This window comes from Temnothorax americanus, unplaced genomic scaffold, assembly GCF_048541705.1.
Source record: "Temnothorax americanus isolate GAGA-0224 unplaced genomic scaffold, ASM4854170v1 Scaffold63, whole genome shotgun sequence".
NCBI classification, from domain to species: Eukaryota; Metazoa; Arthropoda; class Insecta; order Hymenoptera; family Formicidae; genus Temnothorax; species Temnothorax americanus.
The window spans coordinates 258,296-285,019 of NW_027509778.1; the positions used below are offsets into that span (position 1 = coordinate 258,296).

Sequence of the window (26,724 nt, forward strand, 5' to 3'; positions counted from 1 at the left end):
AAGCGTCTGTTAATCCTTCAGAGGTTTTCCTCCCTTCTCTTTTTGATATGAATCGACTCTAATTGTATAATATAATATCATTTTTGCCTATTTTACTGCATATCGTCGTATAATGTGATCCATGTCTAAAAAAATTGCAATATTGGTAGCACTATTTGTTAACAAATGATATTAATCGATCACAATACCTGACGATGTGCTTTCTAATATGCCGCTTGCGTCGTCGATTGAGTATCAGTGTCAATAAAGCGAAAGAATAGTCTCGATATGTTGCGCATACGTGACTAATTACGCAAATTGGACGAATTGGCGGTGATCGGCGAGGGAGGCGACCGTGACTGCGAAGTCACGCGAGACTTTTCAATTCTTTTGAGCGAATACCATATGGATTTTTCCCTCGATATTCTTCAATATGCTTCCAATTTTTACTCAAGTTTCACAACACATAAACTTGAATAAATCGCTCACGAAATTCCGCGATATTTTTAATTGCACGAAAACGGGCATGCATTATTTTTATATAACGTGACTCTCTCCAGAGAAAGATAATTTTAGAAAATCTGAAATTGAAATCAGGTCGTTTATAAGACTCGAATGCATCGCGTCTTTTAATCCGCCTCTCGTGAACCGCCTCACTTTTACGCTGTGGCCGTGTAATTAATTATGATAATGAATCGTCGACAGAGTGGCGAATAAAAATTATCGCCATATTATAAGTGAGGTGAATTTATCGCCACTTGCCGATACGATGTGACCACGGCCACGACGAGAAGTCGCGTGCATGCGCATACGCGATGAGCACGCACGTAATGCAATATCGACGCAACGTGTAATTATCCAGGCGAACCTCTCGCGATATGGCCTCGCGCCCGAGGCGATCCTTCGGAAACTCTAATTGACTTCCATGACGTTGCTACGGGGTCGCGGGCCCCCGGAAAATGTAGCACACGTCTACAGGGTGCTCGCAAGGATTCGCACGTCTCTCGGGCGTCGCACTCGCCGAAATGAGTATATTGTATTGTGATTAATACGCTATCGTAGTTTTTACGATCGTAGCCGAAAGAATCGCGTCAATTGCGTTATTATTAGGGTCGTTATATTAGGGTCAGTGGCCCTTAGTTAATTAACCTTAATTACTTCACTGATTATTTATTTCTTTTTTATCGAAGACCCAAGTTTAACGCTGATGACGACAGCAGTGAATATCGTGATGTGTATTGGCTATCATTAAAGAGCAGTTTTAGCATTTACGGACATAACTCTTCACGGACAATTTTTTTTTTAAAACTTTCGATGATTCAGACTATTATAATTTTTTCGGATCACATAAATTGCTTTGTTAATGATTGAATATGATAATCATCTTTGTTTTGTTAATATTTAATATTTAATTATACTAAACTAATTTAATCGTCAGTTTCATTGATGTGAATCAACAGTAATTTTTACTCTAAATCTTCATATTTAATAATTTTATTAGTAAGTATATATAATCGTTATTCAGAAGTTTTATAATTGTATTGTATTTTATAATTGAAGTTGTATTGTACGACATATTTTTCCACAAAAAAGTTTGACTTTGAAGAGTTAGTGAACACTCTATTGAAACTCTGGAAAAACTATTTGTATTCATCTTGACAATCTCAACTAAGGAAATAAAAAGACGGAATAAAATTGATGTCTGGTAAAAAGACTTACTCAATAAAACGATGAATTCTAGCGTTAATATTCAGACTTATGGTAAGTAGGGCACCCGCCTGAACAACAAAGTATTCGTATAATATTAATATTACAATATCAATAAAATAGTGTATATATAATTGTAATATATATATACATCAACAATATTATAATATCATATTGTTACGCCCGTGCTGGACACTGAGTAGAGAAGTCGCGGAAAGCTGTGAAGCGCGCTCTTTGACAACGGGAGTTTGTTGATGGATTTATTGATTTTCGGTCTGGTGGATTTTTGGAATCCGTACACGTTCTGTTTTACGAGCTTGGAATAAACGCATTTCTTAAGTTCTTTTGAGTTCTCTTTCCTTTTGCGAGTTCCGCGAAATACGTGCGCGATAGTGTTACGGCGGCGAGCTTACTCGACGAGCGTAACATTTTGGGAGCTCGTCCGGAATACGAGGCGACGAACGCAGTATCCCGAACAGGATGACGACCACGCACACCCCGCCGAGGACCCGTTCGCAGGCCGTGGCGTCGGCAACAACGGAGGCGGGCGCGACCCATCCGCAGGATGCGGGGGCGACGGAGGCAGAGGTGGGTGCTTTTGAAGCTGTCTACTTGGAGCTTCAAAAGCTGCGCCAGGAGCGGCGGCTGGGAATTAAAAAAACAATAACTACTCTATTTCACCCTCAATCCAATGGTCAGGTGGAACGTCAACATCAGACGTTGTTAAATTATCTGGCAAAGTTTGTTGCTGAAAATCAACGAGATTGGGATCGTTGGATTCCATTAGGGTTGTTGGCGTATAGGTCTTCTAAACATGAAACTACTGGTTTCACTCCTTCTGAATTGCATTTAGGTCGGGAGTTAAGATTACCCTTGGATCTACTTCGCGGACATCCTCCTGGTTCTGAGACTATTCCTTCGGAAAGAGAATATTTCCGTCACTTGAAAGGAAAAATGGATTTTATTCATAACATTGTATGTCAACGTATGGAAATTAAGTCTCAAAAAGCCAAAGCGCTTTATGATCGGAAGGATAGACAATTATGCTATAAGCCTGGGCAAAAAGTCTGGTTATTTAATCCTCGAAGAAAAATAGGAAAAACTCCTAAGTTACAAAGTAATTGGGAAGGTCCCTTGGAAGTCGTTAACAAAATAAATTATGTAGTTTATTGCATTCGTAGGTCTAAACGGCATAAGAACAAAGTCGTTCATTTAGATAGATTAGCTATTTTTTATGAGAGGTAATTTCTTTCGAATCACGATTTTTATTCGGAGCGCGGAGCCCGAAAAATTTCAATTCATTTAATTAGTTTTTAGGTTTTTAAGAAAAAGATATTTTTCTTTTGTTGTTACTTTCAGCTACTTCTCCGGGAAGATGATGCCAAACAACATCAGGCGAAGATATTAGCTGAAAGAAGACCGCCTTTTGGGACTTAGGGCAAATGCCAAGGCGGGGACTGGGGAGTCTTGCGAGACGCAGGGTCCACGAAAGCTTCCCCCTCCAGTCCAAAGACTCTCAAGAGGACAGCGCTGGTAGCAGAAGGAAAGCCGACGTTGAAGAGGTTCACACGTGGAAAGAAGCGTTTTTGGATTGAGGGAGGAAACGAAGCTCGTTAACTCGCAGCGTAGCTCGAGGTAGAGCAGGAAGCGTTTCAAGTTCCCGGAAATCTAAGAGAAAGAAACTGCTTGCAACTTTCCTCTAGTTGTCGGGACGACAACTTAAGAAGAGGGGGACAATGTTACGCCCGTGCTGGACACTGAGTAGAGAAGTCGCGGAAAGCTGTGAAGCGCGCTCCTTGACAACGGGAGTTTGTTGATGGATTTATTGATTTTTGGTCTGGCGGATTTTTGGAATCCGCACGCGTTCTGTTTTACGAGCTTGGAATAAACGCATTTCTTAAGGTAGTTGTGTCACAAAACCCATTTTCATAGGAATTTTTTAAAATTTGAACAGCATATTAATGTAAACACGCTCTACACACACGTGCAAGTAGAAAAAGCTTGACTATACCAAAGTTGAAATAATGGAAATCAAACTTAGCACTTTTTACATGTATCGTAGGACGAAAACGGCTTCCTATATCACGTTTGTAATTGTAGCGATCAAACTACTCATAGGATTTTAATGAAAAACAAAGAGATGATAAAAGAGACTTGTAAAAATATTCTTACAAAAGTACAAGACCCTTATCTATTTAGTTTTGAAGCAATTGTTACACAAAGTACACAATTTCTCATAGCGGTGGACGCATACGACAGCTAACCTGTAAAAATCTTGCAACACTGCGCATATGAAGATTAGATATATATATATATATAGTTCAGACATTGCCGCTAAAGCTTTATGTCTTTTCTTTAATACTTTTTTTTTCATTAATCTTCCTTTGTAATGTTCAACAGATATTTTCGCTTCTATTTCTTCTATTTATTCAAAATAACCTCGATAGCATACTAACGCGAGTGTCGCGAGTTAATCTCGATGGTATATACTGACATTACTGACGCGAGTGAAAACAGTAAAAACAGTACAAGCTCAGTCAAAAGTTTTACTCAGATAAGTAGAGTTTTCCGTACATTATCGTATTGCAGTGTGACCATTATTTTTGACTAATACTGTCGCGATACAACTACCTTAAGTTCTTTTGAGTTCTCTTTCCTTTTGCGAGTTCCGCGAAATACGTGCGCGAGTGTGGAGTGCGCGATAGTGTTACGGCGGCGAGCTTACTCGACGAGCGTAACAATATTATCACACACGTAATATTATTATAACATTAAGTTTAAGATAAAAATGCTTTTGTGGAGGATTTTACTTATTTTGCGAATAAATTAGGCAAGAAAGGACTAAAAGAGCAAACGCGATTCTTACGGCAAACGATTACGGCGCTACTGCGGCATTCGTAGCAAATAATTCGATAAGAAAACGTTCAAAATGACCGAAAATAATCGTTGTCTCACGGTTGGTCTCTTTTTTAGCTGCGCTTTCGCGAAAGAAGAAAGTTAAAAAAAGGAGTACCAATGAGAAAACAGCACTTACGCATCTTGTTAAGTTCGCTTTGCTCTAAACCGTTCGTTGAGTATGTACCTAAATCACAGCTCATGCTACTATTTACTTATTAAAAGGTCTTCCTTTCGATACTCTGCACTTATCATTCTAAGTTACTGCCTAAATCTACTCTCTGTGTACACGCGGGCGTTTCAAAACTACGAGATGTTTTTTTCGTTAATCCTTCGGCCGATTTTTTGAAATTGATCTTTCTTTAACAAAAATGTTGAAGCATCTGCAATTTTTTAATCTTGTTGGTTAATTTTAAGTGAACTTTTTTACTATAACATTTTAATTTGCAGGTAAATTATAAAAGCATGCAATATTAAAAATTAGTATGATAAATAATGATTTTTTTTCTAACATTTTTATTAAAGAAAAGTTGTTCTTTTGTTGTCGAAAAAGTTTTAAGAAGATCCGGTAGTTTTGGAACATCATGTACATAATTATACATATATAAAAAATTTATTTTAACATTTTCAACGTTAATATCTCGTGGCTATTAAATATAATAAATCGTCAATTAGCCTATAAACATTAGTCGTTCTGTCCTCATCGTTGTCGTTGCTGTTGTCATTGTATCTGTCATTATTGTCATTAATGGTAATTGAATGATCGTAGGAACAACAATTTCACGGATGTCATGTTAGTATAAGGGGAGTGATTAGCTCCTCTTGGCCGTCCATAATTAATTAATAATTAATACAAAAACCCGGCGACAGAATTGCCACCGTTAGGATAGATAATCTCGCAAAGTTCGACGTTCTTAATTAACTTTTTAATTAACAACTCTTCGGTTGCGTAGATTTGCCATGTAAAATTCAATCGGCGCGTTTCTCGTTAACATACAGGATGTCACAGAATATTTCCACTTTTGTATAAATTACAAATTATTTTTTGCAACGTAACAATTCAAATTCAACCTGATTTAGGGATCAATTAAGTTAATTTTAAAACTAATTTAAGTAACTGTTTGAAATTTAATTAAAACTACTCGAAAAATTCGGTAAATTAGCTTGTAATAATTAAATACACTCAATTACGTCAATCTAAACACCAATTTAAGCAAATAAATAATTTAATCTGGTTATTACTAATTAAATATAATTGAAGTCCGACTTGAGTGACTTAAGTTAGATGTATTTCAAACTGTATCAAATAATTTCTCAAGAAATTAACTTTGTAAGAGTATATGAGTTTGTTCCTAGACACCCTGTACACGATACGGCTATCTAATGCGTTCGTCATGGTTCGCTCTTTCTCGCAAGCTCGCTCGTCTTTCCATCATGGAAAGAAAATCATATTTATATAAAAAAATGGAAAACAAGAAGAAAGCGGAGACCAGGTTCGGCCGCCATCTTTTCCCAGAAGAATAAAAAAGAAATCGTGGACGACGTGTGTCTGCGCCTGACGTTGTGGCCGCGTCTGTGTTCTGCGAACTAACTGGGGGGACTGCAGGCAGTTCCCGTCGGGTCTACAGCGACCTGGGACCTGCTGGCGATGACGGGGGACGCGGAGGTCGCGTTAGCCTCCGCCGTCGGACTGGTGTTTCCGTTGTTTCCGCCGCTCCCGGAAGCGGTCTGCTGGATACTGGCAGGCTTCTGAGTCACGTGGGTCTGATAGTGCTTGGCTAGATGGGCCTTCTGCCGGAAGCTCTTGCCGCAGAGCGAGCAGGCAAACGGTTTTTCGCCAGTGTGCGTCCGGATGTGCACGTTCACGCTGTACTTGTCTTTGAAGCCCTTGCTGCAGATACTGCAGTAATGCAGAGAGCGTTCCTTGCGTTGAACGCTACCGGGCGAGCCACCGGAACCGCTGGTTTGTTGCTGACTCGCGTTGCTAGCCTCCGTACCGGCGCTGCCGTTACTGGCACCGTTGGCATTGTTGCTGTTGCGATTGGCGCGTCTGACGTACTTTTTCGGCGGCTTAGAAGTGACGCCTACTCGGCCGGAAGTCAGTTGCAGCTGACCCGACTGTTGTTGCTGTTGTTGCTGATCCACGTCGGTTCGTTGAGTTGATTGTTGTTGTAGAACATCCTGCTGAGCAGCCGTAACTACTGTCACAGTGCTCACCTGGCCCAGATCGGCCGGTAACGTGATAGTACCTAGACTCCCACTTGCTGGATCTAATGTATACATCACCGTAGTGGTCGCCGACACGTTACAAACGGGCTCGAGGCTGCAGTACGATTCCACCACTTCATTCGCGATGCTTTTAAGTTTCTCGTAATCGCCCGGTCGATAGGTCGTCTGGTCCAACTGCGAGAGCAGCAAATCCTCATCGGTACAAGCCTGCATGGAGTCCTCCTGTTGCTGCTGCTGTTGCTGCTGCTGCTGTTGTTGTTGATCGGACACCAATAGACCCGCAGTTCCCGAAACCGGCATCGGGATGGTGGACGTCTGTGAGGACGGCGAAGACGAGGAAACCGACTGGGCTGGTCCGGTGTATAGTTTGCCCTGAAGAGCACTTCTCAGAAGACTTTCGGCGGAATCTCCGGCACCAACCGCGACCGCAGCCGCTGCTGCGGCTGCTACCTCTTGCAAATTCTGATCCGACAGTTTCCAGTCGTTATTGTTGTCGCCGGAACAGTTGGCCGAGGACACTCGCGCGCACAACTCTTTGCTTTCAACGAATCCACTATCGTCGGTAGCGTATTGCGACGAGGGCACAGTAAAACCACGGCCATCCGATCCATGAAACCTTTCGTTGACACTCCTAGGCACCTCGCCGCTGGCTTGTTCGTTATCTTGTTCACCGGAGGACGGCTCCATGCTCAGAATGGCGTCTAGGTCGAGATTGGGTCGCAGAGACCAAGAGTCGCCGGACGCAGGCGCTGGACTTTTGCAACAATCCAACGCGTCCATCGAGTTTGCCTCGTTGTTCAACACCGTCAGAGTATAGATGGCACCATCAGTGTTCTGTCGGTCGTTGGCAGTGCAACCCGCGCGGCCTGAACCAACGGCCTGATGATGATCGTTGGGACCGCCGGTTGGGTGAATGACGCTATCGTTGGTGTGCGCGTTTGAGGACCAACAGTATTTATTGAGATCCTCCAAAAGAATATTGCATGTGTGTTCCTTACTCTCGTCCTCCTGGCCCCAATAGTCGCACTCGGATTGGTCCATAGCAGTGTTCTCGCCGGTTTGAACGTTTCCATGTTGCGAACGCACCTGATGATGCACGTGATGATGTTGATGGTGATGGCCCAATGAACCGGTAATGGTTGAGACGGGCGGTAGTGCCGTCAGCGTATTATTGTTAGTTTCTTTGATAAAGGGCGAACTGCCGTGCGAGCCCTCGTGGTCATCGTGGCTCTGAAGATAACCGCCCATAGTGCGACAGCCACTGGCACCGCGATGCAGGAAACTCTCCTCATCGGAGACGACGCCATCGGCCGATGCGCAATGGGGCGGCGGCGACACTACGAAATCGAAGAAGTCTGTCTTCGGCAGATCTTCGCCGCCACTTGCTGGCGCGAAAGCCTCCGTCAGGTCCATGGAAATGATGTAGCGGCACTCGCTGTCCTCGTTGTCGTCGGTACTCGTTCTAGTTGATTTCGATAATTCGTTGAAATTTGCTGGACGATGCCGTCGACTTAAAATCGGTATCCTCATCAAACGCAGCGCCCTCTATTCCGTCCCATTCGCCACCGCATCCTCGAGTTCCACAGACTACCTAAAAGAAAGAAACGATTTTAACCATATAAGTAATAATAAGTATATGTAAAAACTGTGTATGTAATACTCCTATATTGCTAGCCTAGGGCGAAAACTGGCGAAAACATTACAGTACAGACGATAGCTCTTTCGATCTCACAAATATCGGACGAGATGCATTGCATCGGCAATTTCTATCAACTCAGAGATCACTTGTAGGTTATGTTGTAATTGTGTCGCGCTTGCGCAAACAATCAAAATCCGATATGCTATCTCTCTCCCTCTCTTGGTACCCGGTCCACATATAAGCAAGATACGAAGCAAGCAATATAAAAGCAATGTATTACATACATTTTGAACACGGTTCTAATATGTGATTTGAACTACTTTGCTAGTTCCCTCCATTGCTCTCGTATGAGGCAAACGTTTATATCAGAGTAAAGTTCATGAAATTTGAGATTTGTTTTTTATATTATAATTGATTAAATTTCAATTCAATCTCAATCCCAATCCGTAGTATGATTTGCTTGTTGATGTAAAAAAACAACACCGCACTAATACAGTGATACACGTATGTACATACAAACGAGAGCATTTAACATTTGTTTGCTGAACGAGGGCAATAAAAGGTTAATGTAAAGAGATAGGCGTGGCTTTTAATATAAATATTAATTTTATGCTAAAAAAATTAGTTACACACCATCGTCATAAATTCACGCACACAAACAATCAAAATTAGAGAAGAGATTAAGAGAAAATTTAATTTAGTATTCGTTTTTATAGGAGAATCTCACAAAGAACATAATAATGTTGTGCGATATCAGTGATATCATAATGCAACATTATCCAATGTTTTTCGATTAAAAATCCACTTTTTAAATAACTTTTTAAAACAATAACTTTAAATGATAATTTAAATAATATCAGTTTTCAATTTAAAATTTTTGTATGGTTAGTAGTATTGATGATATCAATCATAATGTTCTCCAATTTGCAATTTTAATCAAATGTTATTACAATTCTATCGTTCTTCTTGAAACTTCAGCTTTTCAAACGATGATATTGTGTTCTCCAATCTAACAATAGAACCTCAGCTATTTAGATTCCGTATAGATTATAGAATTTAGTATCAATGAAATCGTAATGTTCCCAATGCTCTGCTTAAAATCTCAGCTTTTTGAACGGTGCGAATGGTGGCTAACAATGACTGTATTCAGCAGAAAAAGCAGCTCAATAAGCGCTCAGTGATTCTTTTTAATATGATTGGTTCTTTGCTGGATCTAACAATAAGTGTAAAAACAAATCGTAATGAATCATTGAGCTCTCAATGAGCTACTTTTTCCACTGAACATAGCCAATGCACAATGGTACGAATTGCCAAATTCTATGTTCCTCGATTATATAGAAGCGAGGAGTCTGAGCCTTTTTTTTGTACGACGGCGATTAACGATTGATGGCGCAGTCCCGACTCCCGACGTTCCGCAACCGGTTGGCGAAATGACAGCCGGGCGCTCGGACATCCGGGAGCGCAGAGCGGCCGCGCGGCGCGGCGCGGCGTGGCGGCTGCGATCAGTGCGATCAATTGTTGCACGCGGCTCGCGTTGTTGGCATTTAGCTGAGCGCGGCTCGCTGCCACACTGTATTAATTTGGTACAGTGCGTTGTGCCGCGCCGTTGCAGGATAAGCGAGCGCGGAAAAGAAGTTGCGCAAGCAAGCGAGCAAGCGTTGCTCATACCACTCGGCGTCGTACACGCGCGCTGTCCTCTCCTCGCTCTCTCTTTCCCTCTTTCTCTCTGTCTCTTTCAATCTCTCCTCCCGTTCCGATCTCGCGAGCTGTGCTAGAGCGAATTTATACACGGCCACGGTGCGTTCCCACGCCATAGAGCATGCGAGAGAGTCCTGCTCTTCGAGCTGTGCGCCAAACCTTGCGCCAAACGATCCCGCATTACCGATGTACCGAGGTAAACGATCGTGCGAGAAAACTCTGAAAAATCTAGGTCATCCCCTGGCGACGCCGTTGTGTTCGTTTATCGGTTAATGGGCAAACCGCGCAACGAAAGCAACGCGTATTGCTGACAAACGACGACGATAGTGAGAACAGAGAATACTGCACTCGAAAATATCCCGAAGAGTAGTTGATGCCGCGGTTAATTAAATCTGCAAACATTGCGTTTAATGAATCAAGAATAATTTTGAGCTCAATAATAAAAATTACCGATAAGAATTTTTTACTCGATCTAACTGGCCAACTGGCTATCTTTATTAATAATAATTGTCACGACGTTTCGACCATTAGTTTTGGGCCCTTTTCAACCGATGCCGCGATGTAACTTTGATGCTAATATATGTATATAAGCCTCCTCTTTAAAATCACTGTAAAGATTTTTTGTGAAAAATATCACCTCAGTCAGGTTCCAGGATTCGAACTTGGACTTCCCTACATTCCGCGAGGGCGTCTAAACTAATTCGACCGCTGAGGCATGTGATGATATTTACAATAACCAGTATTAATTAAGACGAATAAACAATAATAAGATCTTCACCTTTTAGGTCAAAGATATATATAATAAACGAAATCGGAAACCTTAACTTTGTTAAATGATTAAATGATGAGAAAAGTTTGAAGGTTCTGATTTAAAAATGACAACTATATTCTTACTTAATCTAAAAAGATTCTACTCACATTGTCCAAATCTTCTCAATGATTCAATGATTGTTTAAATTATAACCCACAGAAACCTTCAAGACAATTTAAGAACATTGTCGATGACTGAGAAATCCGGAGTCCGGGAAATGTAGGTTCTAAGAGCGACGAGAGGCTACAATGCAATTGTTCCCCGCAGCGATCTTTTTTCCCCTCCCGATTGCGCGCGTCTTGTGCAATGCGATATAGTTTCGATCTCTCGCGCGAGATCGGCATACAGTAGGAAACCGGGAACGATCAACGGGACACTCGTCGCCCGAAGAAAATCGGATCGTGAAGTTCGATGATCTCGCAACTGTTCCAAAGAAAAAGGCGGAAAGGGTGGACTGAGGGGTGTGGGGTCAGATACACCCGATCGGGCCCTCGCGATCCACGCGCGAAAGATCGATCGAGCGGGCTAATGAGGCCCGGCCGATCACGACGATTTCGCCGATTCTGCGAATTCTCGATTGCCGACAACGCCCGGCAACGGCCGCTTTCCTTCCTGGATCTCCAACCAATTGTTCGTTCCTAATTTTTTAATTTACTTTCCTTTATCAGACAATCGAACGATTCTTCATGGTTTCACGCTGACATCACACCACGCAAAATAACTTTCATCTTACTCGAGAGTTTCAGAACCATTCAAATACAAATTGGAACAACGAAAATAGTATCATATGAAATTATATAAAGATACAATAATCGTTTAAGAGTAATAAAGAAAACAGTGTAAAACATTGTATTGTACCTATGGAAGTCTATCCAAAACCGTAAGGATCAAATAAATACATGCAGGATGTCCCATTTTAATCTTTCACGCAATTATCTCCCAAACTATTTGTTTTTCGAGAAAATATTTCAAAATAAAACTTACTCTGTTTCGAGAGAGACATAGTGTCTGAAAATAGAATATTATTGTATAGAGATTATGTAACAACATACATAAGTTACATACTTAAGTGTTTACAAAAATTGGAGCACTATTGCATCAGCATATTCTTGAGACCAAATCAAGTCAAAAAGTACTACTTTTTCTCCGATAAGCAATTATCGAGATATCGTAAGTTAAATATTAAAAAACTTAATGATTTTTTCTCAAAAATATCTCGAAAAATATTAGGCAAATAAAAAAAATGTTTCAAACAAAAGTTGTTCAAAGTTCAAATTAATTAGTACAATAAAAATAGGGATTTTTATTTAAAAAAAAAAACAAAAATCACCTTGAAATCTTAAGGGCATCTCCACTTATAATCAAACAAGACTTGTGTATATAATAAAATGTCCCCCTTACCCTGTATGTACAAAATTTATCTAGATATCGAGATTTTGTTTTGATGCGGCCTATAAAGTTTTATCAACCGCAGGTTCCAAGAGAAAATCCTTTTAGGTACAAGTTTCGAACGAATTAAGTCACGTTTGCGAGGTTGTTCGTGTGTAACGAAATATATCCTGCTATACTTCCCGGTAAAAGAGGCCAAGGATCTTCTTGTGCTGGGAACTCGAGACCATCGGTACCCAGATTCAATCGATCGAATTTCGGACGCGAGAGAAAAAGAAAAGGTAGACGCGCGAGTCAATCTTCGAGTGAGCGGAGCGAGATAAAAAACGTGAAGGCACTTCACTTCTTCTCATCATTGCTCTTTCCCCTTCCCGATCGTCTTTTCATCCACCGTGTGCGCGCAATTCCTCGCGCTATATAGCCAGAAATTGGTAAAAATTTTATGAGCGCCTTTATATATACTGTAATAATACATCTGCGACCACGTTTTATCGCTTTATTTGGCCGATATAATTTGTCAACATATATCACGTGTTTTCCTCTTTTTCTCTCTGCTTTCAGAATGACTCCTATGCGAATTCTAAAATCGCGGTTTCGCAAACTTGCGTCTTTCTCTCAAAATTTCTAAGGGATCCAAAGAATTTAGAGGCGAACGACCGCCGCGTTTGAGGACGACGTCGCGAAATGTCTCGAAACGGTGTCATAATTAACACTTTCAGGCATAATTTGGAATCACTAACTTTCAGAACGCTTTAGGTAATTTATATAGGATTCCAAGAATTTTTGTTCTGTATACCGTGATGCGTAATGCACGACAGGCGTAATAAAAACATTTCGGTTTTCAAATTCAGAATTTTAATCGCGCGGCAAAGAATTTTGGCTTAAAAAGTCTATGGTGAAAAACAGAAAAAGGAAGGCGCATTATCCTCCTTGCGAAATTTCTAATGAGAGGCTGCAAGTCCGGCGTTAATGTCGCCGCGCCGGAGCAAAACGCGAGTGAATATCGGTGAACTGGTTGCGAAACCGAGAAGACGGAGGCGAAGCGCGCGGGGCGCAGCAAAAATGACGAAGAATGGAAACGTGCAGCGAGGAAGTCGGGGGTACTACTCTCGTGAAATGATATCGAACAAATGAAGCAATAAAATCCTTAGCGAGCGAACGAGCGAGTTTGCAGGCTACAAAAGTAGCTGGAAAACCGATGATGCTGTCCGAGAATTATGATGTAACGGTGTGTTCGTCGAGAAACAAACAGGTTCAGTAGGGAAGACACGAAGCGGGTATTAATAGAGTATTTCCTCCGTCAAGAGAATAAATTGCAAATAAATTGGAACGCGTTGTGTAATAAAACTGTATTCGGGTAGAAGAGAAAAGGTATAAAGTTGTTAGGTCGTTGTATACAGCACAAAACACATCTGATCCCGAAAGTTTTGATTTTTATGGAAAGCTCTTACAAAAGTAAACATTTTTTAATAATAATAATTATATGAAATAAATTGCATGATATAAGTGAAACAAACGTGACAGTATTTCTCAATGAATATCAATAGACGGTAATCAAATTTCAATTTTAAACTTAATTATATATAAAGATATGTAATATATTAAAAATTAGAAAAAGTTATGGTAAATAATGATCTAGTGAAAAAAAATTGACTTTAAGTGCTTAATTGATCTGGGAATTATTGAAGAACCAAGTTAATTAATATTAAAAATTACTCTTTCACTTTATATATTTGATAAAAATATTTGTAATATTGTTTAAATATATACTGTATTATTTGTATATATTTTTAAAATTTTATTTAATATACGGGGTGTTTTCTAAATAAGCACAAAACATTGAAGGGGATATTCCATCGCTTATTTTAGGAAGAAAAAATTCTATAAACATATGTCCTAAGCTTTGTTTTTAAAATATAAGGTGTCAAAGACGCACGCCCCTGGTAGATCTAAAAGTGTTTTATCGGTACTAGAAAATGGTTTTTAATATACCATATGTACGTAAAATATCTAAAAACGTTTTCCAGATTTTCAAAATTTTCATTTTTTTTCACAACTTTGACACTCTGTATTTTGAAAACGAAGCAGCTAGGGTATATGTTTAGGACTTTTTCTTCCTAAAATAAGCCACGGAATATTCCCTTCAATTTTATGTACTTACTTAGTATACACCCTGTAGACTTTATTTCACTGATTTTATATGTAGATTTCTTCCGGCGGGAATCAAGTTCTTCAAGTCTCTTGTGGAATTTTACAGACTAAATAACATTACTTAAACCGTACTCAAAACGTAGTAGATCTTGCTCGTAGTCGATGCGTCATACATGCAAAAATATTTTGGGAGTGTTTTATGGCTAGCTTCACTGCCTATAATAGCCTTGCCGAAAAGATAGCCTTTTAAAACAAGCGCGCCGCGGCGACAGCTTTCTCTGTCGTCGTTCCTCGCGCGCAATTAAAGGAGCCGATTCAATTTAAAAAAAATTATGAAACTGCCCGGCACAATTAAGGGGGCAAGACCGCTTAACCCACTTACCGTAAACAATTAGACGCCGAGAGAGCCAGGAAGAAGTGGCATTAAAAGTCAAGTGTACCGCGGCAGAATATCAATACGCTAAATTTGCCGCTCGCAAAAAGGCAACGGGCCAATCAACCGCGAGGAGGCGTTTAATATTCCTCATCGAAAACCGGCAAACTTCTTTTTTTTGATACTACTTACTTCTCGAGCCTTGCTGCGCACGTAATACAGTGTTTCCGCTTTAATCGTATTTTTATAGTAATACGATCAATTTTGTTTGCATTTAATATTTTGTTTAATTTCTCGTAATGAACAGCCTGTATTCAAATTAACAAATTCACAATCTCCATATAATATCCTTGGATATTAAGGCAAATAAAAAACCGAATAACAAACCGAATAATAAACCAAATAATAAACCAAAATAATAAATCGAATAATCATTATAAAACGTTAAATTTGTATTTAACTCTATTTTATGCTATATTAAATTTAATTTTTTATTTCGGCTTGATGTTATATTCGGCTTTCTTGACACGATATTCGGACGTGGCAATGTTATATATATAACGATACTTTTTGAAGTGTCAACATAACGGCGCATACTGCATAGAAATGTAAAATTATTGATCATCAAAGGCACATGATAACGTTAAATCGATTTTTCATGATCATGTCTTGTTTAGTTGATATTATGCGGTGAGCTTAATCGACAGCTATTACGATCGTCACTTTAAAATTCAGCTCTCTTAACAGTAAAATTGAAGTTAGCTGCGCGTTTAATTACCGGAAAATGTATCCCTCCTGATGATCGGCCATGTGACGGATACACCTTATCTTGCTAGGATGGAAAATTATCTTATTGCAAAAAGCGAAATTAACGGCTAATAGCGGATTGCATGCGCACGACACGAACACATTTTTGAAAGTGTTACAAATTAAATATAAAAAAATTGATGCATCTTCTAGATCACTTATTGTTAGTCAGTTTACTATCGTTCCATTCTAAGGCATTCCAAAAGTACTTGGCAGCTTATGCGAATTATCTGTTAATCTCTTTGATTCCGTTAATAAAATATAAATCAGAATAATTTAACATAACTACCGAAACAATCAATTAACAAGAGAACAATTACCGAAAAGGAGTATGCATTAAATGCAAACAAGAAGAGAATAAATATAAGAACGAAAGAAAGATAACGACTTCTCTTCGCGTCGTGTAAAAATCCTAAAAATTTCACCGGAAAAGGCTCGTCGCGCGAAGAAAGGGTGAGAAAAAAATTTAGCGAGGCATAAATCGGAGAGCGAGAGAGACGACCGGCAGACAGCGTGCGAGTGGAAGGCGAATAAATAATAAGAAGGCGCTGCGGATAAATAAGCGCGATGAGGCGACGTGCACGTCTGAGAGAGAGAGAGAGAGAAGAAGGCGGCGTCGTAGAGTCTCTTTTATATCGAGGGAAACGGATGCTCGGCCCAATTCCCGCTGCACGCGCGCGTAAACGCGCTGAAACACTTTTCGCGATCGCCACGCTACACTTACGAAATCGGCAGCATTGTGGAGTTCGCGAATCGGAGGGGAGAAATAAATGGAGATCGCTCTGATACGACAGGCACGCGGGACGCGACCGTGACGGAGAGACGCCGACTGCTCTCTGACGAATCTTTTCTTTAGTTCTCGTCTTCGCGATCTTCTTCATTGCGCGCAGATTCTCAGCTGCGATTTAAATTTCTGAGACAGAGATATTTTAAATAACAGTATTTTTTAAATTAAGAAATATTTTATTTAATAATAATTAATTTTTTTCATAATTAAACAATTAAATATTTAACGATAACGAATTGAGGATCCAGATCAAGCGAGTTGCTTAATTTGGATTCGATTTTGTATATAAATATTACAACATATAAATTTTTTTTTATTATTTGTGTTATTACAATTATTGTACGTAATTATAATTATATTACTGAACATGCATTAAATAGATCTTGCATTTCACTTCATATTTTATTTTAATACGTGTTAGGAAATATTTGCTTCTTTCTTATTTTACCTTTATTAATTTTTAGAAATGTGCGAATCAAGGATTTTTTATCAAATCGAATCTCATAAGAATTATATTGTTTATTAAAAATTATTGTTCAACGATTTGATTCGAAATCATTTGATTCGCTATGATTTGAATGAAATTTTGTCGATTCGAATTTGAATAGTTCGCACATCTTTATATTATTTTATTGCATACGAATAGAAGGCGAATTTTCCAAACGTGAAAGTCGATTACGGTAGAAAATAGCTAGCAGAACGATAACGCAGCTATGTCGATTTATAAACAAAGCTGCGCGCATTTTTGCAACTCTGCTGTTTTAAAGGCGCAGCTTTAAACAGTTTTAGGCAAATTGCGCCTCTATATTCCCGCCCGTGTGCTTTCGCGTTATCGCGGAATTCATCAAAACTGGAAAACGCATTTGCATTACGGCTCGTACGCCGCGCGCATCGCGGTTTTACATTAAATCCCGTTAGAAAACGATCTGCGCGGCCCGCGATTTCGAGAGTGCGGCGCGGCGCAGCGGTGTACAGGAGGACGCAGTGCACGATGCAGCTGAGATGCTGTGAATTTCTTTGCGTTGGCGGAAACTCTTTATCTCTCTCTTCTTCTTTTTCTTTCAGCGGCAACTAGAAAGATGGCTGTAGTTATATACTTTTTTGAAATTTTACGTTATTTGGGACAACGTGTGCCTTCTCTCTTTCTCTCTGCCGTAGTTTAGTCCGTGTTATATATTCGCCACGCTACATCTATCGCTCTGTTGCACTTTTTCATGGCTCTGTTCGTGCATAAACGAAACATGATGGATCGTTATCAAGTATACACTGCTTAGAATAGCAGAATAGGTCATCTAGAAATTTTAGTAGAGACGGTTGATGCAATCTCGAAGTGAATGCGGGACAGCAAATGCAAATTAGAAATAGAGATAAATACTAGAAATTATAAAGTAAAAATATAAAAAAGTACAGGACGAGATATTAATATATAATCTATTTATTTTTAATTATAATTAAAAATTATAATAGCTTATTTTTTTATATAGAAATTATTCATTCGGGGATTCCTCTTTTAGATATAAATCAGTTTCTTCAGTAAAATGATTTCGCTTTTCATTCGTTTGTAGTTAACTCTCTGAATAATTTTCGTATATTTTATTATTATTTTATAACGTCCGTATCTTCTTTCTCCCGCGAGGAATGGATATGAATATCAGTGCCGCGTCGCACGTGAGGGGACCGGCTGCGGAGGCTTGCACGCGTGCTTCGGGCACGTGCGCGACGGACGATGCATCCTTGGTGCGTTTAGAATGCGTTTTATTTGTTACGAAGCGATTTCCATATTCGTATGGGAAACGGCGAGCGAGCTGGTTTTTCGAGCCTCTCTCTCTCCTGAACGCAGAAGTATCTCTCGCTTATCTATCTCTCATCTCTCTCTCTCTCTCTCTGCGTCTCTCTCTTCTCTCTCTATCTCTATCTACTCTCTATCTAGCTCTCTCTCTCTCTCTCTCTCTCTCTCTCTCTCTCTCTCTCTCTCTCTCTCTCTCTCTCTCTCTCTCTCCCTCTCCCTCTCTCCTTCTCTCCGCTTCGCTTCGCTCGCTCGGTTTCAGTGGCTAAAGTGATACACACGCTCGTGTATCAGGGCTGCTCTTTATTCGGGGTTCCGGGAGATCGCTTTACGTAACCGATCCAAGTCGTCGCTGTGTCGATGCGTTTTTAATCCTCAATCTCTCAAGGAACCCGCATAAAACGAAGAGTAGGTACTTCAGCCGGTGAGCAACAAAGTTTCACATTCGCTCGGGCAAATATTTGTATAAACGAAAATAAAAAGAAAAACAGGCTGACGAAACAAATAAGATGGATGTAAAGAAATAAAAGCGAAAATGTGTTGTCATAGAAAAAAAAAAGAAAGGTAATTTCTACAATCTCCCCTCGGATCTCGCTCTACTCTTATTTTGCGAGGATCGCGAGCATTCGTGCCTGCGCAAATTGCTTGAAATCGGCGCGTTGTCAGTAACTCATAAAATTCCTGAAAGAATCGTCCCCTCCAATTTTTCTATAGCTTTCGACATCCGAGAGTCCCTCGCACGCGAAGTGCGTGCGTGCGTGCGTGCGTGTCGAGTGCCTGGCGGGCACTCCGAGAGTGCCGGTTAAGTAATTTAAGTAAGGATACAAATACTCGACGAGAGACGCGAGACTTGAGGTAAACTATGCCGAGGAAATCATAACCGCGCGCAGGATCGAGTGGGTTTCTCGCTTCGTCGAGCAATGTCCGAGTATGCTCGGTCAATTGTCTTATTTATGGGCCATTCGACGAGCGCAGATAGTAGGAGTGGCTTTTTAAATATCCACCTGATGTTTTTAAATGAGTACTCAACAAAAGCCTGTGAAATACCCGCCTCAATAAGTATATATACCATTCGATTCTTGGATTCTTCAAGCAGCTTCGTGTCTTCAGAAGATTGTCTATCAATTTTGAAAAGAATTTCAAAATTATAATCTAGAAATCTCATTAAAAGCTGGATTTTAAAAGTAAAATATTTTATATTAGAACAGTTTATAGTAAATAAATAAATTAAGAAATGATTTACAAAAATTTGACATATAATTAAATTAAAGTAATTTATTGAATAATTCTCTCAAGAATCGTCTCGAAATATTTTATTGGAGTAATTTAAAATTAGATCGAATTAAGTTTGAATTTTCAATATTTAGTTTTCAAAACGGGAACGAGGATTCTTTTGCGTTACAGAATAATTATAATTAAGACAAATGGTGTTTCGGCGTAATTCGTTAGCTCTCGGAGCGAATAGCGTAATAATTTTCGGAATTTAAGTTGCTTGTTGCAAAAGCGGGAAATGTGCTTGCGGCTTACTAATTACTAATTAACAATTAGACCTATATATAAAACGTGCGAGCTGAGGCACTTTTCTAGGCCAGTTCTGGCTTGAAACTGTCGTGTTCCAGCCTAATCGCTCGCGTTAGAAGCTGGACTTCTCACAGTCTCCAGTATACACACCTTCGTAATAATTAAGTACACATTCGGAATATGAATTTCTCTCATTCTTCAATAATTATCTCAAAACCGCCCTTGAAAAGATTATCGTTGGAAATGTTTGCAAGAGGACTGAAGTTGAACTTCAGTACTTTTAGTAGCATTTTGTATTAATATATTTAATAATAACAAATATAAACAATATATTAAGTATTATCTCGAAAGGCTTTGAAAGGACATGTCTAAAAATATCTAAATATTTAAATATCTAAAAATATCTGAATATCTATTTATTTTTAGAAAATTGTCTATATTTTATAATAACATCCGTATACGTCCGAAGTCTGAGTTCTAAAAATTCTGTGCGTCACAAAAATCATATGCTCCAAAAACTTCGAAAAATGCAATGCATACATGTGCGTATAGTTTTTATTTATTTTATTTTATACTTGTTATAAATTGTTTTGTCATAACAACGTAATGGTGAATCGAAGATATACTCGATGTTTTCGTGAGACTATATATCTTGGCCCGCTTAAAGACGGAGACACACGTGTATATACGTTCGTGTTTGTTTTGCGTGTACATACACTACATACGCGTACGCGCATATGGTGTGATTTGTCGGAAGACGACGGAAGCTACCGCGCAACCAGCAGCGCGACTCGGCATTGTAATTAGTCCTCGTTACGAATTTTATTTCCTCGTTTGTTTCTCCCGATTAACGATCTCTCTTCCGAGAGCGAAGCAACGCTCCGCTCCGCTCCGGCAGCGCCAAAATCAGAGAAAGCTGAGTGTTATTATGTCCGATGCTTTAATTGAACGCGTCGGAATTTCGGGAAATCGCCATCGACTCGTAGACTCGCTTTCTTCACCGTTTATTTCACGAAACGCTCGCCCGAACATGATTTCTGAAATAACGCGCTGCCCGATTTAATATTAATGGAAAAAGTAACACATTTATGTCCATTTTTATCAATGGTGATTAACTGTATAATTTCGGTTTAACTTACTCTTTTTATGTTTTTTTTAATTCTTAGAACTAAAAAAAGATAAAAAAATATGTGAAACCCATCAGATTGAAGTTAATTTACATTGATAGAAATGAGCATTAATCGTATATATGCAGGATCGTATACTACAGAGATGACAATAAGTAAACTATACATTGTAAATTCGCATTGTAATTTGTCATCATTTTTTAGTATTAATTTCTAACTTTTTGAATTTATATTGTATGTAATACACATTATATTGTGTTTATATGTATATTATATTATTTGTTTAATCTCTTGTTTAATGCTTCTCTTTTCGGTATAACTGATATTTTTTAAAAATCTCGTATCGTGGGTTGTAAGAAATTAAACAGCGAGCCTCACGGAAAGAGGCATCGGCAGCGTTTGAATCGCACCATGGAACGGAAGAGAGACAGAGAGATGCAGGGGGACTACGCAGGGTGCATTTAAAATCAGCTCGACATCCGTTTTATTCCTGTCTTTGGTAGCGAAGGAATTCGTGTCCTCCTGTCCGCATACGAAATCCCACAGTCGCTATTGTGCCGGCCGTTCATTTCGGAATACAAAGGGTGCCATCACGTGTACAAAGGCTGAAAACTCGGATTCTGGATCCCCGATTTAGTCCTCGATTTTCGATTTTTGAAACTTTAAATTGTCTCTGCCCCAATCAGTCTTTCGATCTTCGGCACTTCGGATTCTACTCCATTTAAATTTTCACTTTCATCTCCGAATCTAAAATATTATTTCTTATACGAACTTGCCATCGAATTTAGAATCCGAGGTATTAGTTCTTGTAAACTCTTGGAAATTTGAATAATTTTATGGATCTGTATTTTGCTCGTGAGTAGGACGCTTTCCCCATCTCATCACTTCGCCAAGGCTCCTGTACCCAACATCATCGCGAATGTGTTTGCTATATCCTCACGGTCATATCAGTCGGTGGTTATCGTTAGGGGGAGATACGATGGCGTGTTACAGTTCCCGTACACAACGGAAATCCAACAAGGAAGGAGAAAGAAAAAAATAGGAGATACGGCGGCGTGAGCAGATGAAGGTGAAGACTTCTTCACTCGACAAACGTGGACAAGCGTGTTTAATATAAAACCCGAAATTTTCTGTCCATTATTATTCTTATATGGATTTGAAAATATTGATATGTTAAATTGCGCAAATTTTATCCTTGAAGTTTTGAATTTAAATCGTTATTATATAGGAGAGATGAGGGAGAGTTGGAACAATTTTGACATTTTATTTTTGTAGCTTTTGTTTATCAAAATTTCATAACAAGTGGGATTTATTTCTTATTGTGTTCAGAAGTAATTTATATATTTTTTGAATTATAGAATTTTCTTAATAAATAAGAATATGATAAAACTGTAAAGTTAAATTTTGTCCCAACTCTCCCTCAGACCAGGGAGACTTGGGACAAAATAATAAAAAAATTGTGCTATTATTTTTTGTGCACGTTTATTTTTTTAAATATTAGCATTAACATTTATGATGAATTTATTTATTTAAAAAATTTAAATTTAAAAAATTTATTTATTTATTGAAATTGTTATAAAAAACAATGAAAAGAAATGCTTAGTGAACAAATGATATAATATTAAGATTGGTAGGGAAGACCGGGGCGGAGTCGTCACTACACCTATCTCGAAATCTGTACCTATGTTATGTGAACTCACTATTAATATTGTAAACACTATGGTGCCCATGTAACCAACGGAGTTTAGTGAGATTATATGCCATGTTGTGATTTTTATTAAGGCAAACGTGTTTTCGGAGGTCAAAAGTAAAATTTTTTGCGCGTCGAAAATTTTTAATATTTTAAATATTATTTTCTCTCCGAATCTCTCTTTTGAGATAAGTGATTCTGAAGAGTAATACATGCTGAACACGAATCCAGTGAAATTTTTTTATTTTTGTTGATTTCTAATATTTCATGAGCGATCAAACTTAAAATCTATGTCTGGGGCGAAGTCGTCACCAAGCCATATCATGGAGGCTTCGGGCGAAAATCAATGTCAAAGAAGCAGCAGTGGTCGGATTCCGGCGAGGACTTGGATAATATGTGCTACGTGTGCTCAGAGATGACAGAATAGAGCTGACGAGAAACAGTGCATTTCGTGCGAGCGTATAAGTGTGTGCGCTTTTCTTGTAATTATTTTCCGCCATCATGTCTTTAATTAATGTTCCATTTTTTTATTAAAAAAATAATTAATAAAATGTATTCTATCATTTTTCATGATCGGAATTATGAATTTTTATTAAAAATTTAGTTCGAGAATGGAGTGACGACTCTGTCCCGGCAATTTTGACATTCTAATTTTTGCACCTTTGTCGTTTTTTCACTTTATACTAGCTGAACAAATCGACGTAGACCAAAAATGTCCGTATAAATTTTGTAGCCAAGGGTTCACTCTTTACAACGGTATACCACATTTTACCAAAATTATTTGTTTTGTTGTTAAAAATCGGCACCGAAAAAATAGTGACGACTTCGTCCCGGTCCCCCCTATAGTAGATTTATGTGGGAGAGTAAAGACATTTTAAGGTTAGGACGTCCCAACTCTCCCTCATTGTCTCCTTTATATGTATAACTAAAACGGTTGTCAAAACCTTTAGGTTACAGATTACAGTTTGATTTTTTTTATTACAAAGCTTAAGAATTACTTTAAAAAACAAAAAATGACTTTACTTACTTTGAATTAAAATTGAGTTCTCTAACTGTTACTTAATAAAGTTTTCTTATATCTTATATCGAAAAGTATCAGCTGTATTTTTGTCAAAAATATAGTACCAACTGTTACAAAGAAAATAACTGTCCCAACTCTCCCTTATACCAACTCTCCCTCTCTCATCTCCCCTATAGATTTCGGGGCTCCGAATTTTTAAAACGTTAGACTCCGTGAATCTTAGATTTTTCGAACTTTGTGTAAGCTATGTATGCATCTACTGTTAGAATTAGAGGACAAAGCTCGTAGGCGTGCGCGAGAAAAATAAGAAGTTGATATACCTGTTTCACCGGAATCGATCCGGCGGTGATCGATTTCGCTGCACGGATCGCCGGAACACCTGTCTGAATTCCGGGGATTCCGGTTTTCTATCTCGTATCTATCGATTTCGCAAGAAGGCGCAGGATACCGCGAGGATACCGAAAAACCGTTGACATAATTTCGTAGGTGAAAGATAAGTGGAAAACATCGCGGGTGTGTCGTAGTTGGAGGGAGGTATATCGTGGGGTGAACGCCTTCGACGTGCATTAAAGTCGTATTAAGGCCGTCCCAGTATTAGCGGCTGCTTATTCTTGACGATAACTAGCCCCGAGTGGACTTTACACACTGTCGTACACGTGTATGCATGTGCGTGTGAGCATTAGGTGCGCTCGATCATGCAAATTCCTAAATCGCCGGAACAAGTGTCACGGGTACGCGTATTTATGGAGTGGCGTTATCACTCGGCCTTGAGCACCCTTTTTTCCTTCCTTTCTCCTTACGCTGTTTTTATTATGTCTCGTAATAGCGCAATTTTAATTCTGCAATTCAGTCTTTAATTTCTTTTTACATTGCATTTTTTTCATATTTTTCTACTTTTCTTTCTAAGATATATATTAATATTAAGTATAGATATTAATATACTAAGTATACTAATATATTAATATAATTGATTACATATAATAGTATTAATATACTTAATACTTAATAAGTACATTAATATATTTTCTTCTCATAAGATATATTATAAATAAAAATATATTAGTTGGATCTTGCTTCCGTATCTTTTCAAATTTTCAGTGAATTTTATTTTTATCAATGGTGCTGACGAACTTATAGGTTTTTACTTTCTTTTCTTAATGATCCAATAAAAATAAATAGGATATTTTGGGACATTCTGTGTGTTTTTTCGTAGCGCAGTCGGACGAAAATTTCGTTTCGAACAAGTTTCCAGCCTGATATTTCTCGCGACCTGTTTCGGCACGAAAGAGAGATACTTTCCATGCCGCCGTGAGCACTAAATAGACACCTGAGAAAAGTGCCCGAGCGCGTGCACGGCCGGCTATGTATTCGTGCGTATGTGTGCTCGTAGTGAGAACCACACGAGAGATGGAGAGAAGATTGAACCGTCAATCTTTTAAACACCGAGGCAGATACGATATCCACTCTTTTGAATACGGACAACCGATACGTCCGGCAATATAATATATGTATAGCGTTCCTAAAAACCTTGCAAACTTTAAATTTTTGACTCTGATTGATTCTACTTCCAATTTTTTAATTAAACGCTTTCTTTGAATTTTATTTAATTCTTATTATATGTATATGGACTACGTTTAGACGCGTTCAGATCCTTGAAGCACGGATCAGCGCGCGCATTATTTATATAACGGACGATGATAACATATAGTTCGCGCAATTAGCAATCAACGTATTATCTGTTAAATGTAGATCAAGTCTCTTTCCCGTTTCGCATATCGCGATTGTGCAATGCAAATATCTTCATTTGTAACGCGATCGCGTAATCCGCGCGATTGCGAAGCTTACGGTAAATATCGATCGTCGCGTAATCCATTTACGAATGTCATGAATAAATAAGGAACTGCCGTTTTTATTCCTAGAAAAGCATGTAGCACCGTTTATCGTACACGTGCATCACCTTAATTAATAATCATCGATAACGGCAGAGCAGAAATATCTAACGTTTATTATATCTAGAAATGTTATAAGAGTGTCATATATGTATACATACATGAATAATTATATACAGTTTTATATATTAAACAAAGTATCAAAATGTTTCAAACAATAAGTGCATTAAACAAAAACAAAAAATGTCTATTAAACTATGTTCTGAAGGACTTATTCAACGCTCTCTAACGTGTTTTCACAGCGCAAGAACGAGCCCGAGACAAAGCGATCGAGAGTGTATCATACATTTAACGATTGCGGTTCGTTTCTTTCTTTTTTCATCGCGGATATATTAGCGAATGTATTGTTAGCGACGGCGGCAAGAAGCGAAGCACGCTTGGAAGGATCGATCGGTACCGCTAGGCGATTACTCAATCAGCGACATTGATCGTTACTCATGGGCCGTTCTGCCTGTAACTTCTCTCAAGGACGAGGATAACGCGTGTGCAACGAAATAAATAAAGGAACTTCCCGGGGGCCAGGCCCCGTTACGATCGGCGCGCGCTGCCAATTGTTTCTTTTTTCTTTCTTGTTATTCCTGGCGATACATCGTCCGTAACGCCTTTTTCGACATATCTCGGGATCGATTCGACGATGCGGATATCCTGTCTCAAGGATCTTCGCGCAGTCTTCTCACAAAGCCCAAAAATGTTTTCGTCTACTAAAAAATAAGGACCTTCAGAATTAGAAATTAAATCGGACATGCGATTCCATTAGGATGTGGTTCTCAAGAGTTACGTAAGTGCTGGATATATTGCTGGAGAGTACTATCGGATAGTACTTAATATCAAAGTACGATGCATTCTGGTATAACTTATTATTTCTTATTTTACTGCGCATTAGCTGTTCTTCGCGGTTCAGGATTTAGGCCTCCTTTTAAATACTTTGAGCGTGTACGACGATCCAGGAATTCCGGACAGATCTAGTTCACGCTTGATGATGACTCGAGCAACATTGTCGGCATTAATCGACGACTTTGTGAGGCACGGCCGATATCAGGATCGGGATTTGCTTATTAGTTTAAAATAGTTGCAACGTCCTTGGCGGCTAATTACAGGTTACGCTTGATTGCGAGATACGCCTTTCAATCATCGCGCGAGATCCTCGCGCGTACCTATTTATCGA

The 26,724-nt window shown here is 39.0% G+C and overlaps 1 protein-coding gene and 1 long non-coding RNA gene across 2 annotated transcripts in view; one reads left to right on the top strand and one right to left on the bottom strand.

Moving 5' to 3' along the window:
• Window positions 1-91: 91 nt before the first annotated feature.
• LOC143905510 (uncharacterized) lies at window positions 92-3,793 on the top strand. Its single transcript, XR_013259218.1, has 2 exons — window positions 92-2,274; window positions 3,046-3,793. It is a non-coding gene; the product is annotated as an uncharacterized LOC143905510 (long non-coding RNA).
• Window positions 3,794-4,664: 871 nt separating this feature from the next.
• Window positions 4,665-26,724, bottom strand: part of LOC143905509 (uncharacterized) — a 59,101-nt gene continuing 37,041 nt past the window's right edge. Inside the window, exon 2 of the mRNA XM_077420966.1 lies at window positions 4,665-8,401. Within this exon, the coding sequence (XP_077277092.1) occupies window positions 6,169-8,340 (2,172 nt within the window). The 5' untranslated portion in view covers window positions 8,341-8,401 and the 3' untranslated portion in view covers window positions 4,665-6,168. The remainder of the gene's footprint in view (window positions 8,402-26,724) is intronic.